This window comes from Natator depressus, chromosome 1, assembly GCF_965152275.1.
Source record: "Natator depressus isolate rNatDep1 chromosome 1, rNatDep2.hap1, whole genome shotgun sequence".
NCBI classification, from domain to species: Eukaryota; Metazoa; Chordata; order Testudines; family Cheloniidae; genus Natator; species Natator depressus.
Genome location: NC_134234.1, coordinates 262,305,559 through 262,323,889, shown reverse-complemented (window position 1 = coordinate 262,323,889; position 18,331 = coordinate 262,305,559). Strand labels below are relative to the sequence as shown.

The 18,331-nt window shown below is 40.5% G+C and overlaps 1 protein-coding gene across 1 annotated transcript in view; it reads left to right on the top strand.

The window, feature by feature from the left end:
• Positions 1 to 18,331, top strand: part of ANO4 (anoctamin 4) — a 282,834-nt gene that overhangs the window by 89,468 nt on the left and 175,035 nt on the right. The window contains exon 3 of the mRNA XM_074941819.1: positions 7,544 to 7,654. Coding sequence (XP_074797920.1) covers positions 7,544 to 7,654 — 111 coding nt within the window. The remainder of the gene's footprint in view (positions 1 to 7,543; positions 7,655 to 18,331) is intronic.

The window sequence follows — 18,331 nt, the reverse complement described above, 5'->3', positions numbered from 1 at the left end:
GTTGTCCTACTAAAGAGACAGATGCCTCAAAGAGGACCATCTACCACGTAGCATACCAATCATTCGCTAATCATAATCCATATCAGGTTTGGAGTTCAACCATTACAAAATTACATGTTCAATGCCAAAGTGATAAAGAAAGTCAAACCACTGAACTGATAAAAGTCACTGGGCAGCTACCTCTATGGCAGAATTCTTTAAAGCAATAAACCTTTTCTCTGCAGAAACCTCTTCGGAGGAAACATTTTCTTCATTTGGACTATTTCACTGCAATTTGGGGTGGAAAAGATTATAGTTAGAGAAAGTAGGATAGCTAATCTTCCTGTTGGAAACAATGATCAGAAGCCAAGTGGCAAAATTAAGACATATTGTTCTCGAAAACCTGGCTGGTCCAGTGAATTACAAAGATCAGTTCAGTTCTCCTGCATGCATTCAAAAATATTGAGATTTCAGAAATGTCGACACTCACTTTATGGTCCTGTTTATAAAAAATGTTCTCTCTATTTCTAGGCCAGTTTGTGAAAAGTGTGCACGTGTTTTTCTGCATGCATGAGCTCAGATGCTCACCTCCAAACCATAATATGCCTATATCCATACACACAAATCTAGAGGTGTGAACATCAGAATTTGTGTGCGTACAAAAATGCACAAACTTTTGAAAATCTGGTCCAAAACTGATTATTAAGGTGGGCTTTTGAATTGTGTGACACATCTTCTAAATGTTACTTGTGATAATAGCTTACATGATCTATACAATACGGCCCCGATCCAGGAAAGCACTTAAACAGATGCTTAATTTAAGAGAGTACTCATGGTTACCAGTAGACACCTGTTTAGGTGCTTTGCTGGAGCTGGGCCTAAATGACACTTTGTTTTAACATACTGATCTAATATGTTTTCAGTTTATTTTATGAATACTTTAAAGATTGAGCAAGATGGTTGTAAAATAAAATTTTAATTTAGAGCCAAACCTACATATTAAAATGAAAAATGTTTTAAATCTGATTATTAATTCAGGGTAGAAAAATAGTATATTCAGAACAAATAAATGGAAATACTGTCGTGCTTTTTGAGACATAGTCACAATGGTGAGAAATGCTATGGCTGCATTTTAAGTGTTAATGTCAAGTTTGTGCTCAGTTACCTCACTTAAATTGAACTAGTGTCAAATTGAACTAAAACCAAATCTTACTTTTATCTTTTAAAACCTTAAAATTTAATTTCATATTTGCTCCACTTCTACTTTTTTGTATTCATTTTATTGTTGCAGAGAGAAGACCATTTCCTACTAACAACCCAGGAAGTATCCCTTATAGTTTCCTGTAGGAGGATCAGACACTGTGGCAGTAATGAGGTAGCAGTTAACTGCTGAAACAAGGTAGAGATGCTAAAGTTAGGCTGGTGATGCTTCAAATAGGGAATGACCTGGGAAAATCTGAGCTAGTTTGGGGTACTGGAGACCAACATCTGTAGCTTGCCAATGATATCTGCCAGCCTGGGGGATTCTCTCTAAGGATATCTGGAGGCAGGGAAAAGATACTCAACAGCTGCCCAGAGAAGTCTGCCATTGTAGCAGACTGGGAGCAGTACACATGGCCAACTAAAGAGATCTGCTTATTTGCGCCAGAAAAGAACAATGTGTCCTTCCATACATATCAGTTTACCTTAGAACTCCCCCAGACCAGGTGGGAGATGTGGTGTGTGGAGTTCTGTCAAACCAATTTCATTATTAACTCCCAAGCAATGTAAGCCTCCAGTGTCCACTTTCAGTTTCTTTATGCTCCTGGAAGAGAAGAATAAACACGTTTAATTTGGCCAGTAACTCAGCCATTCCTCCTCTCAAAAACGTTCAGCAGCCCTCCCATGAAAGGGGCTAGGAGAGAGAGACTGCCAAGATTCAGCTTTTTCTTCTTCCTTTTTCTGCAGCATGAAGGATGTGGGAGAAGGAAGGCTTTCCATTGATTTCACCTGTAGTTAGCTCTTGGAAGGCTCGGGTGTTGGCCTATGTTGTGAATGTGAAATGAATACAACCTTACTCTTCAGTTCGTGCTGGTGAATGCAAGATTGTGGTTAACAATATATTATATCATGGATGATTGACAAAGGATGAGGCCTCCAATTTGGTGTGTATTACAGAAACCCAGCTGGATGATACTCAAGTATCAGGGGGTACTGGATGACACTGTTGATCTGGTTTTCATGTAGTCTAGCCAGGTATTAGGGCAGTGTGAACTGAAGGAAGATGAGTGAGGAAGTGAAGTGGCTGTGCTGTTTGCGTACAGACTGAACTGCAGGGAGACTCCCGTACCAAAAATGGATCAAATACCGGGCATGATATCCTGGTCCCACTGAAAGAAATAGCAAAATTCCTGTTGACTTTAGTGAGGCCAGAATTTTTCTCAGGATTCCATCTAGTAGGCAAATCCTGACATGGAATTAAAATGGGGATATTTTGAGTGTATTGATTTCCCTGATGTGCTGAAAGTCCCTTCCTGAGCTCAGGAAGTTGCACACCATGGTGGTGATAGTGGTACTGTAGCTGATAATGCTTAGTGACATTAACAAATTTGGATGATGAGTCTTCTGTGTCTACTCATGATTTTCATCCTGACCATGAGATTATGCTAAATGGTCGTTAGTTCAGTCTTGAATGTAATGTTTGTGTTGGAATTATAGGCTGGGCAATTGGAAATTTTGCTCAGGTTAGGGACTGACCATTGCTTTTGCATGTTCTGATTGGGAAACACGTTTTGTGGAGAGGCAAGGGAGCTGTTTTGATGGTCTACCCTTGCACTTTAACAGAACTGAGGAAAAATATTGGCCCTTGGATGTACCATTCTATTATTGTATGAGCCTTTGATCTCAACCATTGATAAAGTGGTGCTTAGGCAATCTCTTTGCTGGCTTCATCCTCAAAGATCACCTTGGTTTACAGATGACCTGGCACAGAGGGAAGATAACTAGAGCAAAAATCATGGGATAATTTCTTTGCCTTTACTAAAGAATTTGCATAGCCCTGATTAGAGGATTTGTTGTGGCTGGTGGGTGCCTGGTCCAGCCGAGCTGTCTCCACTGGGAGGCTGATTTGTGTTCCTACTGCTGGGGGGAAATTGTGGTGCTTCATTTGAATCATATGTTGTTAATGTGGAGTGAACTGTCTGCATCCATTAAGAAACCAAAGCTAGTGCAGAATGCAGTGGGCCATTTGTCAGAAGGATTGTCTCACTGAGGAGTAGGACACCAGTGCTCAGGCACAGCATCAGTTGCGTATTGGTTTTTGAGCAAGATTAAGGTGATTTAGACATACAGCACCCTTAAATGGTTTTGAGATGGCCTGTTCAACAGGTTTCAGAGTAGCAGCCATGTTAGTCTGTATTCGCAAAAAGAAAAGGAGGACTTGTGGCACCTTAGAGACTAACCAATTTATTTGAGCATAAGCTTTCGTGAGCTACAGCTCACTTCATCGGATGCATAAAAGTGTAAAATGCAGTGAGGATGTTTTTATACACACAGACCATGAAAAAATGGGTGTTTATCACTTCAAAAGGTTTTCTCCCCCCACCCCACTCTCCTGCTGGTAATAGCTTATCTAAAGTGGTCACTCTCCTTACAATGTGTATGATAATCAAGGTGGGCCATTTCCAGCACAAATCCAGGGTTTAACAAGAACATCTGAGGAACAGGGGGCGGGGAATGGGGTAGGAAAAAACAAGGGGAAATAGGTTACCTTGCATAATGACTTAGCCACTCCCAGTCTCTTTTCAAGCCTAAGTTAATTGTATCCAATTTGCAAATGAATTCCAATTCAGCAGTCTCTCGCTGGACTCTGGTTTTGAAGTTTTTCTGTTGTAATATCGCAACTTTCATGTCTGTAATCGCGTGACCAGAGAGATTGAAGTGTTCTCCGACTGGTTTATGAATGTTATAATTCTTGACATCTGATTTGTGTCCATTTATTCTTTTACGTAGAGACTGTCCAGTTTGACCAATGTACATGGCAGAGGGGCATTGCCTGCACATGATGGCATATATCACATTGGTAGATGTGCAGGTGAACGAGCCTCTGATAGTGTGGCTGATGTGATTAGGCCCTGTGATGGTGTCCCCTGAATGGATATGTGGGCACAGTTGGCAACGGGCTTTGTTGCAAGGATAGGTTCCTGGGTTAGTGGTTCTGTTGTGTGGTATGTAGTTGCTGGTGAGTATTTGCTTCAGGTTGGGGGGCTGTCTGTAGTCAAGGACTGGCCTGTCTCCCAAGATTTGTGAGAGTGATGGGTCGTCCTTCAGGATAGGTTGTAGATCCTTGATAATGCGTTGGAGGGGTTTTAGTTGGGGGCTGAAGGTGACGGCTAGTGGCGTTCTGTTATTTTCTTTGTTGGGGCCTGTCCTGTAGTAGGTGACTTCTGGGTACTCTTCTGGCTCTATCAATCTGTTTCTTCACTTCAGCAGGTGGGTATTGTAGTTGTAAGAATGCTTGATAGAGATCTTGTAGGTGTTTGTCTCTGTCTGAGGGGTTGGAGCAAATGCGGTTGTATCGTAGAGCTTGGCTGTAGACAATGGAGCGTGTGGTGTGGTCTGGGTGAAAGCTGGAGGCATGTAGGTAGGAATAGCGGTCAGTAGGTTTCCGGTATAGGGTGGTGTTTATGTGACCATTGTTTATTAGCACCGTAGTGTCCAGGAAGTGGATCTCTTGTGTGGACTGGTCCAGGCTGAGGTTGATGGTGGGATGGAAATTGTTGAAATCATGGTGGAATTCCTCAAGGGCTTCTTTTCCATGGGTCCAGATGATGAAGATGTCATCAATATAGCGCAAGTAGAGTAGAGGTATCAGGGGATGAGAGCTGAGGAAGCGTTGTTCTAAGTCAGCCATAAAAATGTTGGCATACTGTGGGGCCATATGGGTACCCATAGCATTGCCGCTGATTTGAAGGTATACATTGTCTCCAAACGTGAAATAGTTATGGGTGAGGACAAAGTCACAAAGTTCAGCCACCAGGTTTGCCGTGACATTATCGGGGATAGTGTTCCTGACGGCTTGTAGTCCATCTTTGTGTGTAATGTTGGTGTAGAGGGCTTCTACATCCATAGTGGCCAGGATGGTATTTTCAGGAAGATCACCGATGGATTGTAGTTTCCTTAGGAAGTCAGTGGTGTCTCGAAGATAGCTGGAAGTGCTGGTAGCGTAGGGCCTTTTGAAACCTTTTGAAGTGATAAACACCCATTTTTTCATGGTCTGTGTGTATAAAAACATCCTCACTGCATTTTCCACTTTTATGCACCAGATGAAGTGAGCTGTAGCTCACGAAAGCTTATGCTCAAATAAATTGGTTAGTCTGTAAGGTGCCACAAGTACTCCTGTTCAACAGAGTGCCTCTCTCTCCCCATGTTAGGCTGCCATATTTGTGATCTGTAGAAGTACTCCAACTAGAACTCTCTTGGTTTTGAAGGGATAAGAGGCTGCTGACTAGGTGTTCTCTGTAAGAGTCCCTGGGCCTTGGAACTGACTTCTTTCTGCCCTTGTTGGGTGTGCTGCAGAGCTCATCTATTTTCTTGATCTTTTGGGAGTGACAATTGAGATGTGAGGAGGGTAGGTGTCTGAGGAAGATGGAGTATTTTAGATTTGTCGGTTAATTCTAGCTAAGAGGTGAGGCTAGGCTACTGGTTTTGAGGATATTAACAAGGAATACATGTTTAAAATTTATCAAACGTGAGGGTTTTTTACCTCTTACACCAACTGAAATAAATCAGTGACAAACAAACCACTTAAGTCAATCCTTATTTCTTTACTCTCCATCCCAGTTGTCTACAAATCTCAATCAGGGACTGCAATACCTTTCCCTGGCCTGTAGGTCATCCACTCTCCTTTCTGGGGCAGAGCTTAGTCCCTAGCCTTGTAGGCCACCTGCAGATTTCCCAAGGTTGCTATTATTTGAAATATCAGCTGTCTCACTTTAGAAACTCTTTGTTCTTGTCAATAAATGTTGTCTCCTACTACCGCAATGACAGATTACCTTACAGACTCTACAAGGGAAACTGCCTCTGATGTAAGTAGTGGAGTCTTCTCTCTGGAACAAAGAAATAAACTGGAGCATATATGGAGGTAGTTTAAAAGTATAATCTTTTTCCTGTTGAATAAAAAGACCAAGTTAATTCACTTTGATTCTCATATTTCCAAAGAGTGAGGTAACAGAGTTTGGCACTCTTTAAAATCGGGCTGGATAACTTGGTCAACAGGAATCATGTTTGTTGCTATGCAAACTAAAATAATGATGGGATAATCGAATCTCATGCTTCATGGTGAAAAAAAGACTGCTGCACAGGTCAGGAAGGAATTTCTCCACCATTTTCAGAACCAGTGCACAATTGACTTGATGCATGGCAAAGTATGAGGGGAAGGAAATCATCATAATCAGAAGCATGACTAATTAGCACTGATGGAAGCAGGGGATTGGGCTTAATGGTCTGATGCAGTATAACAACCTACGTATTCCTAAATCCTATAAGTGATATTTTGCTGATCATTGTAATCCCATGGGATATGTGTTGTGCTTACTCAAGGAGTCACTTGTACTTATCACAAGTGCTGTAACTCTTTATTGCTCTCCTTTGAAAATATGTTATATGTCCAATAGCCATGTCTCAAGTCTTAACCTGAGCTAAAATAGTCTGCAGACCAAAGCCTATATGCACAGTGCATCATCAAACCTCCAGAATAATTTTGCCTTCCTCTTGGAACACAGCTGTGTTACTGTACATGGGAGGGTCAGTTTTTCCAATTGTCTAATTTGCACATGCAAAAGAGCATTTTGGCTTGCAAAATGGATACATTATGTCTGTTCCATGTGCAACTAGATTTGAAAAATTGACTGCCTGCCTGTGCCAGTCTATAAAGTGTTGCAGAATTATGAAATGCACTATAATTCACACCATGGCAGCCACAAAACATCAAGGTGTGAATCATTCAAACCTCTTCAAAATGCACAGCAGTATTGCAGCACTTCAGGGGCTGGACTGCAACACCTCGACAAGTAAGCGGTCTTGTGCTGTTATCTGAGTGATGTACTGTCCTTGCTCTTTCCTTGCTGATGTCTATCATAGGCTGTTTGCTGTCTTGAGACTTTATTTGGCTTAGTGGGGTTTTTTTTTATTTGCTTGTTTTATTTTTGCTTATTTATTGTAGTGGCATGGAGATGTCCATATGCCTCTCCCCTTTGTTTTAACATAGTGGAGTTTGTCTTGTGGTTGTTGTGGTGAGAGGAACCCACTGTACAGGATGGTGAAGGAATTCAGCAGTGATGTCAGTGGGTAGTTGACATAAGAGGATTTTGTTGATGCTCTGTGTTGTCTTAACTCAGTGGAGGAACAACCAATAGATTCTGGGTTATCTAACAATACCTGTCTGGTCTGTAGGAAAATTGACTTGGGTGGGGGGGGAAAAAATTAGCTAGCTTTAGTTATTGTGGCAGCTGCCTCTCCGCAAAGCCCCTTGCTGGATTTTCTGCTGCACTGTCACAAACTCCATCAATCTCTTCGATTTCTTCAGAAGGAACAGAGGACTTGCAAAGTAACCAGTTGGAAACGCAAATTTCGATAAAGCCAGATGTCCAGAAGAGAGATGTGGACTTTTCAGAAATTCTTAATGCAATACAAGAAAGTAAGTTACTACTTGGTTCTAAAATCGGTTATATTGTACAAGAGCTGACTGAAATGAATCAAAATAATGTAATACTTGAAGGAATGGTTAAACTGGAGAACTGAATGATGTGAATAAATTGGAAACTTATGAGAGAGTTCAGTGGATAATTTAATTTCAACAGTAGTGAAAACTATTGTGGCCAAGAATCAAGACTCGGGGCCCAGTGTCCCTGTTGCTTTATTAACTCCCTTATCACCCTTATTCAAGGTTTTATTTTAAACTAGTTGTCTTCTCTGATTTTCTGTTGAGAAAAACAGCTCCTTAAATCTTCAAATGCTACAAGATATACAAGTGTGTGTTAAAAAACCCGTGTTCTTCTTTAGTTTGGTCAGAAATGCTAGGTATCATACATCTGATCTTCCATTCAAGTGACTGCATCATAAATTCTTGGGGAGTCCTGAGTGCAGCATAGTTGCAGCAAGACGGTTAGTTGTTTGATTAAAATCAATATCTTCTTGCTTACCCTTTCTATGCTATAGATTTGTACTGAAGTCTACGTGCTTTCTAAACTGAAGGAGCATTTTCCATGAGGATCCTTGAATGTAGAACTTGCTTCCTATCCTCTTTGTCCATTGCAGCCCCAATATGTTGATTATCAAGACACACTGTAAACAGAATTTCTTTTTGTATGTGTGTTTGGGGAGGGGTGGGTAGAAGAATGCAGTGACTTGATGAAAGTGGTGGTTAATTTGCAGGCTGACTTCTGTGGGAAGGATTAGAGTGTGAGGGCATGTCTGTCTTGATTGATTGTGTGTACAGTATCTTAATTTTTTGTACCAGTGCCTGGATTGAAGGCTCTCTTCAGTTATGAATATGAATAACTAAATAGCACAAAGCTGCAGTGTTTGTGTTGCAAACATTTCTGGGAAATGCTTAACCACTTTCTTCCACTGCTCCTGCTTTGTCAAATAAATATTTTAAAAGTCACAACAGCTTTCTACTAATATTAGATTTTGCAAAACTTTTTTTTCTTAAAACAAATTGGATTTTGGGACTAGACATATTGATAGAGTCCCTTTCAAAGCATCATTTATTTTGAGGCTGCCTTTCCCCATGTTCCCTAGGTAATGTGTCACACAATAAGACTCTTTTATTAGGTTATGTGCTTATACTGGGCAATCCAAAGTGTCACTGAATAGTGTGTGCAAGTTATCCAGAAAACCTATTAAAACATATTTAAAACTGCTGTAAAAGATCCCCACTTCCTAAAGAAAAGAGATGTTGGTTTGGTAGGGGGCTTTAATAACAAAATATTTGTAAATAATGACTGCATCTAACCTGCATTCAGTAGTTAGTCGTCACTAGCGTATGCCTAGTTCATCAGTTCCAATAGTTTAAAGAAGAATGGACATAAGCATAAGATCTAAGTGTGAACTTTGTTATAAATAGGAATTTCAGTGCCCATGCAGAAAGGGATCAGATTGACAGCCCTGGAGATTGAGGTCCTTTATTTATCCATAGAGCAGATGCAGCCACCATTGGCAATGTATGCTCCATGCACCTCACCACTGTGTCTTAATTCTCCTTTGGAGAGACCACATTTCATTTCAGAGCCAGAGTAGTTCATTCTCCAGGCCTACAATTCTTGGTGTGGCCACCTGCTTGCAGTGCAGTCTAATTTGCAAAGGTGGGCTACACATCTGAGGATTTTCTTGCTAACAGCAGTCAGGTGTGAATAGCAAATAATTAGGATATAGTCAGGGCCAAATTTACACCTTACACACACCTAAGCACAGCATCTTCAGGGTCCATTTCCCTCCCCGCCCCCGCCTACAGCTGGCCTATGTGTTTTCCATGAAAATGAAATGAAAAGAAAAATATTTTAAAAAATTAAATATTTATTCAATGCAATAACAAAAAACACATGTAATTAAAACAATCACGTAGGTAGCAGGTAGGTGCTACTTTACTTCACATGCACATAGAATCATAGGATTTCATCTAGTCCAGTCCCCTGCACTCATGGCAGGACTAAGTATTATCATGTTTTTTCCTTGATTTCTGCTCAGTGAACATTCTAATGATATCCTCGCAATCCATACCTTTTAGAAGTTCTCCTACAATAGTTAGAAGAGTCCAGAGTTCTGACCCTCGGGAGCACCGGCTTCAGCCCTGTGGGGGGCGCTGGGGCTCAAGGCTTTAGCTATGAGGGGAGTGCTGGTTTCAGTCCCAGCACTTCCCCTGTAGCTAAAGCCCAGAGCCCCAGTGAGCCCCACCCCTGCTGAAACCTGGAGTGGAGTCGTGGGGAGCCCCAAGCCCTGGTGCTCTCCCCTCCCTCCCCCCAGGCAAAAGCTGGGAACAGAGCCTTGGGGCTGAAGCCCTGAGCCCTGGTGCTCCCGAGGGTCAGAAGCCCTGACCCCACCCCTGCCCGGAGTCCTGACTCACCCCCATCCCCCAGTGGCTGAAGTCCAAAGGTCTAATTCTAAGTTACAGACATTTCAGAAGAAAGAACGAAGAGTACTTGTGGCACCTTAGAGACTAACAAATTTATTTGAGCATAAGCTTTTGTGGGCTAAAGCCTACTTCATCATTGCATGCAGTAGAAAATACAGTAGGAAGATATGTCAGAAGTGCTTCCCCAGACACTGTACAAAAACATACAACAAGTTGGTGGGAATGTGATAAGAGAAATTTGGCAAAGTTAATAAAGGTGGTTTATAAGGAAGGAAACAAACAATATTAAAAACTGGAGTAATGGGGCTTTACAAAATAGAATACTCTTTACTGTGCAAGAAAGTATTTTCAATGGTTTAAAATTTCTTAGGCCTACTTAGCTACAGTGGGTGGAAATCAGGCTTGGTTTAAATCAATTAATTTATCATTAATTTCAGCGTGGTCATGATTTCATCCCCCGCACCCTCCTTGGCTTTGTGTCTGTTTATAAAGGTTTCTTAAGGCTTTGCTGCTGTTTATAAAAGTTACATCGTCCAATTAGAGAACGGAAACCATAACGTCTGAGAAACCTGTCCCATTGCACAGACCAAATACCAGAATCTGACTAGTGAATACTCCTAAGCACTTCTGAATAGTTCGCAGAAACATATGGGCCCAACGATATTTGTAAACAAAATATAGGAAATAATGGACAAATTCATAACCTCATGACTGGATTGTGGGTGATTCATAAACATAAATAAGGGCCAAAAAAATCAGAAGGAGAAATTATTTGCAACTAGTAATTTTGCCAGTCCTGATACAGACACGCGACGATAGTCAGGAAAAGTGCTTCTGATATATCTGTGTTAAAGTGAGCATCAGCGTAGGTAATACAATTGAAGCTCTTTTGGCTTGGAAAGCTATTTGGGGAACTCTGCATAAAGGCCCTGCAGGCTGTTTGTGTCTTATGTATCAAAAGTCTAAGATCCTTGGGTTATGCTTTTAAAAATTAGCTCAAAAATCTATTTGTATCAAGTAGAACTGGTTTCAAAATAAGTATTTTCAGGGAAAAAAAGTGTGAAATGAAATTTTTTGGAGGGAGGATTTTGAAAATGTTTGACTTCTTTTTTCTAAAAAATCCAAAACAGATCAATTTTCTGTTTTTGATTAAAAATGGAAATTTTCAAAAGGAATGAAAATTATCTACAAAAACATTATCTACAAGGCCACTTTTGTTAGTGTCAAGATTGATAATACAGGTTAAAAGAGAATGAAAATCATGAAACACCATTCATTACCATGGTTCTCTTTAGTCCTGCAATATCTCATACAGGAAGATATCTGACTCTTAATTATTTCTGATTCTTAATATTTACCATTTGGTGTTTGTTGACGGGATCCCCAAGCATCACACCAGTGGGTACAGCTGTTCTTACAATAGATAAGATACAATAGGTAAGAACGGCCATATTGGGTCAGACCAATCCTCCATCTAGCCCAGTATCCTGTCTTCCGACAATGGCCAATGCCAGGTGTATCAGAGGGAATGAGCAGAACAGGTAATCATCAAGTGATCCACCCACTGTTGCCCATTCCCAGCTTCTAGCAAACAGAGGCTAGAGACACCATCCCTGCCCATCCTGGCTAATAACCATTGATGGACCTGTCCTCCATGAACTTATCTAGTTTTTTTGAACACTGCTATAGTCTTGTCCTCCACAACATCCTCTGACAAAGAGTTCCACAGGTTGATTGTGCGTTGTGTGAAGAAATACTTCATTTTGTTTGTTTTAAACCGACTGCCTATTAATTTAACATCATGATTTTATAGATGTCTATTATATACCCCCTTAGTCATCTCTTTTCCAAGCTGAGAAGTCCCAGTTTTATTAATCTCTCCTCATATGGAAGCTGTTCCATACCCCTAATCATTTTGGTTGCCCTTTTCTGTACCTTTTCCAATTCTAGTATAAGATCACACGGGAAATCCTGACCATCCTCCTCCTCTGCATGTGGATTCCTCTAGCCAGCACCTCAGAATCAGTGCCATAGCCTCTCTGACATAACTGAATCTGCTTCTCTCATATAATAATGGGCAGAAGCAGTGCATTACTTTAGGTCTCATCCATGCTTGGCTAACAGAAGCCTGGAAATGATGCTGGTGCCAGTGAGTTCTGGGATCCAGCATAAAGGATGATAGTTGTTTGACCTGCTGCTCTGACAATTCCCTCAGACAATTTCTTTCTTCCCCTTTTTCTAGCTACTTCTGCTCAGGTCACTGGATCAGTCTTTTCCAGGCTTGCTGGGTCAACGTTCGGTCCATATCCACTCTATCCTCCTGTATGTGTCCATTTACCATTTTCTAGGCCACCCGCTTGTTCTACACCTATGAATTCTAATCTCAAATGCCTCCTAAACAGGATTCCCACATTCCACCCTTTGTACATGCCCATATAATCTCAGACCTCTCTCTTGCACCTTCTTGCTGAAACTGCAGACCTTGGTTTTACTCCTGATGGCATCATTCCACATGAGGTCCAGCAATGTCAATCCTCTGACTGCCTATGGTTTCAAGATTTCTCAAGTGCCTCTCTTTGGTCACCCAAGACTCTGATCCATAAAGAAGAGCTGGTCTTATCATAGTTTTGTATAGGTTTCCCTCAAGTAGTCTGGGCCTGTGTTTATCATAAATCAGTCCACTTATCTTGCACTAGACTTCCCTGAATTCAGCAGCTTTGTTTGTAGTTCTCTGACTTTTCCTTTTGCCACTAACCAACTCCCACAAATCTCTGGTTCTGCACAAGTCACCCATATGACTTCAGTGTTTTCTTTATTCATTTTGGGGCCAGCAGAAGTATGAATAGCAATGAACTAAGTTCTGATCCTTGGTGGAGACCAACCTTCACCTCAAAACACTTTGTTCCACCAAAGGACAGCTCCACTTTTGTCATGGAACCATCATACAAATCCTTAACCATCGGGACAAGGTCCTCCAGTACCCCATAGAGTCGTAACAGCGGTATCTGCCCTCACCTAAGTACTTTGCCAGATTCTTTCTCCAAATCAAGGAAAGCCCAGCCATGCCTGACATTTCCCTCCACCTTCTTTTCAACTAGCTGTCTGGGAATAAACATACCATCAATAACCCCTTTTCCATTTCTAAAACCAAACTGCTCCTTTCCTAAAATGGCATTCACTATTTGACAAATGTGACGGTCTATGATTCTCTAACAGTTTCTTACAGCGGGACAGCAGCTTAATTCCTGAGGGCTTCAAACATTCATAGCCTCATAGACTTTAAGGACAGAAGGGACCATTGCGATAGTCTAGCCTGACCTCCTGCACATGACAGGCCACAGAACCTCACCCACCCCCTCTTGTAATAGACCTCCGGCTGCATTACTGAAGACCTCAGATCATGCTTTTAAAGAACTCAAATGTGAAATTGTGGAACTATTAACTATGGTTTGTAACCTGTCCTTTAAATCAGCTACTGTACCCAGTGACTGGAAGATAGCTAATCTAACACCAATATTTAAGAAGGGCTCTGGAGGTGATCCTGACAATTACAGACTGGTAAGTCTAATGTCAGTACCGGGCATATTAGTTGAAACAATAGTAAAGAATAAAATTGTCAGACACATAGAAGAACATAAATTGTTGTGCAAAAGTCAACATGGTTTCTGTAAAGGGAGATTGTGTCTTACTCATCTATTAGAGTTCTTTGAGGGGGTCAACAAACATGTGAACAAGGGGGATACAGTGGACATAGTGTACTTAGATTTCCAGAAAGCCTTTGACAAGGTCCCTCTCCAAAGGCTCTTATGTAAATTAAGTTGTCATGGGAAAAGAGGGAAGATTCTTTCATGGATTGAGAACTGGTTAAAAGACAGGGAACAAAGGGTAGGAATAAACGGTAAATTTTCAGAATGGAGAGGGATAACTAGTGGTGTTCCCCAAGGGTCAGTCCTAGGACCAGACCTATTCAACTTATTCATAAATGATCTGGAGAAAAGGGTAAACAGTGAGGTGGCAAAGTTTGCAGATGATACTAAACTGCTCAAGATAGTTAAGACCAAAGCAGACTGTAGAACTTCAAAAAGATCTCACAAAACTAAGTGATTGGGCAACAAAATGGCAAATGAAATTTAATGTGGATAAATGTAAAGTAATGCACATTGAAAAAATAACCCCAACTATACATACAATATGATGGGGGCTAATTTAGCTACAACTAATCAGGAGAAAGATCTTGGAGTCATCGTGGATAGTTCTCTGAAGACGTCCACGCAGTGTGCAGCGGCAGTCAAAAAAGCAAACGGGATGTTAGGAATCGTTAAAAAAGGGATGGAGAATAAGACAGAGAATGTCTTATTACCCTTATATAAATCCATGGTACTCCCACATCTTGAATACTGTGTACAGATGTGGTCCCCTCATCTCAAAAAAGATATACTGGCCTTAGAAAAGGTTCAGAAAAGGGCAACTAAAATGATTAGGGGTTTGGAACGGGTCTCATACGAGAGAGATTAAAGAGGCTAGGACTTTTCAGCTTGGAAAAGAGGAGACTGGGGGGGGATATGATAGAGGTATATAAAATCGTGAGTGGTGTGGAGAAAGTGAATAAGGAAAAGTTATTTACTTGTCCCCATATTATAAGAACTAGGGGCCACCAAATGAAATTAATGGGCAGCAGGTTTAAAATAAATAAAAGGAAGTTCTTCTTCACTCAGCGCACAGTCAACCTGTGGAACTCCTTGCCTGAGGAGGTTGTGAAGGCTAGGACTATAACAGAGTTTAAAAGAGAACTGGATAAATTCATGGGGGTTAAGTCCATTAATGGTTATTAGCCAGGATGGGTAAGGAATGGTGTCCCTAGCCTCTGTTTGTCAGAGGGTGGAGATGGATGGCAGGAGAGAGATCACTAGATCATTACCTGTTAAGTTCACTCCCTCTGGGGCACCTGGCATTGGCCACTGTCGTTAGACAGGATACTGGGCTGGATGGACCTTTGGTCTGACCCAGTATGGCCATTCTTTTATTCTTATGATATATATATATATATATATATATACAGAGAACATGAAAAAATGGGGGTTGCCATACCAACTCTTAACGAGACCAACCAATTAAGGTGGGCTATTATCAGCAGGACAAAAAAAAACTTTTGTAGTGATAATCAGGATGGCCCATTTCAAACAGTTGACAAGAAGGTGTGAGTAACAGTAGGGGGAAATTAGCATGGGGAAATAGAACTTAATTGATTGGTCTCGTTACGAGTTGGTATGGCAACCTCCATTTTTTCATGTTCTCTGTATTTATATATATCTTCCTACTGTATTTTCCACTGCATACATCTGATGAAGAGGGCTTTAGCCCATGAAAGCTTATGCTCAAATAAATTTGTTAGTCTCTAAGGTGCCACAAGTACTCCTCGTTCTTTCTGCTGGTACAGACTAACACGGCTACCATTCTGAAACCAGACATTTCAGAGTTATGGGCGACCTCCATTCCTGAGGTGTCCATAACTCTGAGGTTCTCCTGCATCATTGGAATGTTTATAATTTTTAAAATAAGCACACTAACCACTAACTGCGTATATATTAACTTTTTAACTTTTAACCCACTTTTAGGTACCCGTACAACGCCGGCGCCCCTAGGCCTGTGCCTAGTGTGCCTAATTGGAAATCCAGCCCTGGATATAGCACAGTTAAACATTCTTGCTAGGTTGGTTGGCCTGATTGGTCTTTGTCTGCTACTTTTATTTTATGTAGGCTGTGCAACAGAAGTAGCATTAGAATGGCTGTCACTGCTTTTAGCAACCACATTTTTGTTTGTTAACGTAAGTTTCCTGGGCATTTTCTTTCATTCTGTCTAACTTTTGTAGGCTGGGACATCACTGTTTGCTAGATTGCCATGTATGATTGTTGAACAGGATTTTTCAATTTTTATTTTATTTTTTAATAGAAAGACTTTAGTGTAAAGCTGCTCTGTCTTTATTTTCCATCCTGCTGATCTTGTGCTGCTATTCTCCTTTAGAGCGCAAAGTAAGAAAAAGTGTACAAAAGATATTAAAGACTTACAAGCCATTTCTAATGTTTCCTATCAGAATTCTCCACTTATGAACTCCAGCTCAAAATATATTCTCAATATTTTTAATAGGAAAGATTTCAGCTTATTCTGCCTTAAGACTAATTATTTCCCATATGCTCTTGTCCGTGGTTATACTCAGAATCTCTCTGAAATTGCCCTTTGCCAGTCAGACACAATCCAGAGATAACTACCTATAATGAACCTGGAAATGCTAAAACCACACCTTACAAAATTGGTCAGTTATGTTGTCTGGAGTGGCTCATGACCCATAAGTGCCAACCTCAGGGCAGACTATTAAGAAGAAGGGCACAAACCCCACATTGGTTGTGTGCTCTATAATTAGATTTCACCAACCCAGTATCAAGTGTGAACTCAAGCACTATAATAGTCTTAATATGGAGTCACAGACAGTCCCCTTGGGCACTCCGGTCTATTTTGCCACCCAGGCAAGCCTATCTTTGTGATAGATGGTCCCTTAAAACAAAAATGACAATAGTATTCAGGTTTCTCCCAGTCCCAAAGGACCAGTCACTTACTCCAGGTCAATTGTACTTTAGATCGCTCACCAAAGACAATGCTTGTAGCCAATCTCTATAAAAAACAATCTAAAGATTTAATAACTAGGAAAAAGAAGCAAGAGATTATTTACAAGGTTAAAGCAGGTAAACATACAATCACACAAATGAGTTAGTCTTTGGTTCCAAAAAGTAATAGAAACTGCTGTAATGTACAAGCTCTATATGTCTTTTAGGCTAACCCAAGCTAAACGGCTTGGGGATCCCTTGCTTATGCTTAGAAATATTACCCTCTCCAAATTCCAAGCAACACAGTGGTAAGAATTTCTTCTTGACAGGGATTTTGATTCCATTCCCCCAGAGTTCAAGCCATGATGGGATGAGAGTTTGTGCACCTACCCTCTTCATCGGTGTTGCTGAAGCAATCAACAAAGTTTTTTGTCCACTGATGTTCCACAATGGCTTGTCTAGTGTCTATAGGCCTTCTTTTGTTTGACAAGAGATGACACCTTTTGTGATAAACTGGTATTTCACACTTCTTCTCTCCTGACAGTGCGGGTTTCTAAGTTTCATAACAAACACATCTATAGGTACAGAGCAAAACATGTAAATATTACCTTATTACATGGTATACAGGTATTGTAAGTGAGATTAATGTATTCAGCAGCTCACAAGCATTTCATAAAGTCCAAACACTAAACAAATCTCTCTAAATCTAATAACTATTTTAACAATACTAACATGTAGGTGAGCCAGTTGGTTTCCAGCCATGCATTTGTGGTGTAGGGATCTTGTCATGAGCTGGCACCTGATCTGCCAGCATCACAGGGGCCATACAGTATCTGAACTACACAAAACATTTAAACCAGCCAGAACCATCTGCAATTCACAAGAAGCATGCCAAATTACCCAGAACCACCTTTATTCTGTCAAAATTAATCTGCCGAGAATCTCAAGATCTTCTTAAAGCTGGAGTGCTAAACAGAGGTGTTCTAAAGTATTTACTATAATATATTATTCTTTTAATCTTCTTTCAAAAAATTTCTCCATTCCCCATACTGTACTATTGAAGATGTGCAATGGAGAATGGAGAACTTTTAGAAAAAAAGATTAAAAGTAGCAAAGGCTTCAAGTGTAGTTTCCTAGTTATTAAATTGAAAGGGGGAACTTGCTGTCCACAGGAAAGCAATCAGTTTATAAAAATATCTTGGACAATTGTATACCTCTGATTTGAGACCTCTAAGCTATTGACCCTGATGATTTGCTTCAAAATATTTACCTTTCTTTTATCACTGCTGCAAAGGGAAAAGTCTAGAAAAACCTGTTGCTGTTCAGAGTATTTCCTATATGATGAAAGTATGCAGGTTGGGGAAGCACCTTGTGGTATGGATTTCCAAGGATTTTTTTAAATTATTTTGATTTACTAATTTTTCCTCTCTAAGTTGGAAGTATTTTCTAACATCCAGGTAGATTTCTAAGAAAGACTTGTTTAATTTCTGATTATTTAATTGAAAATGAATCATGGAAAAATGGGTCCAGATTGTGGACATTGTAGACTGATCTCCGTACAGAAAGCAGATTGTAAAATTGTATCCAACAGACTTGCTCAGAGCTTGAATCTTTCCATATCACAACGGGATCCTTGGCCATG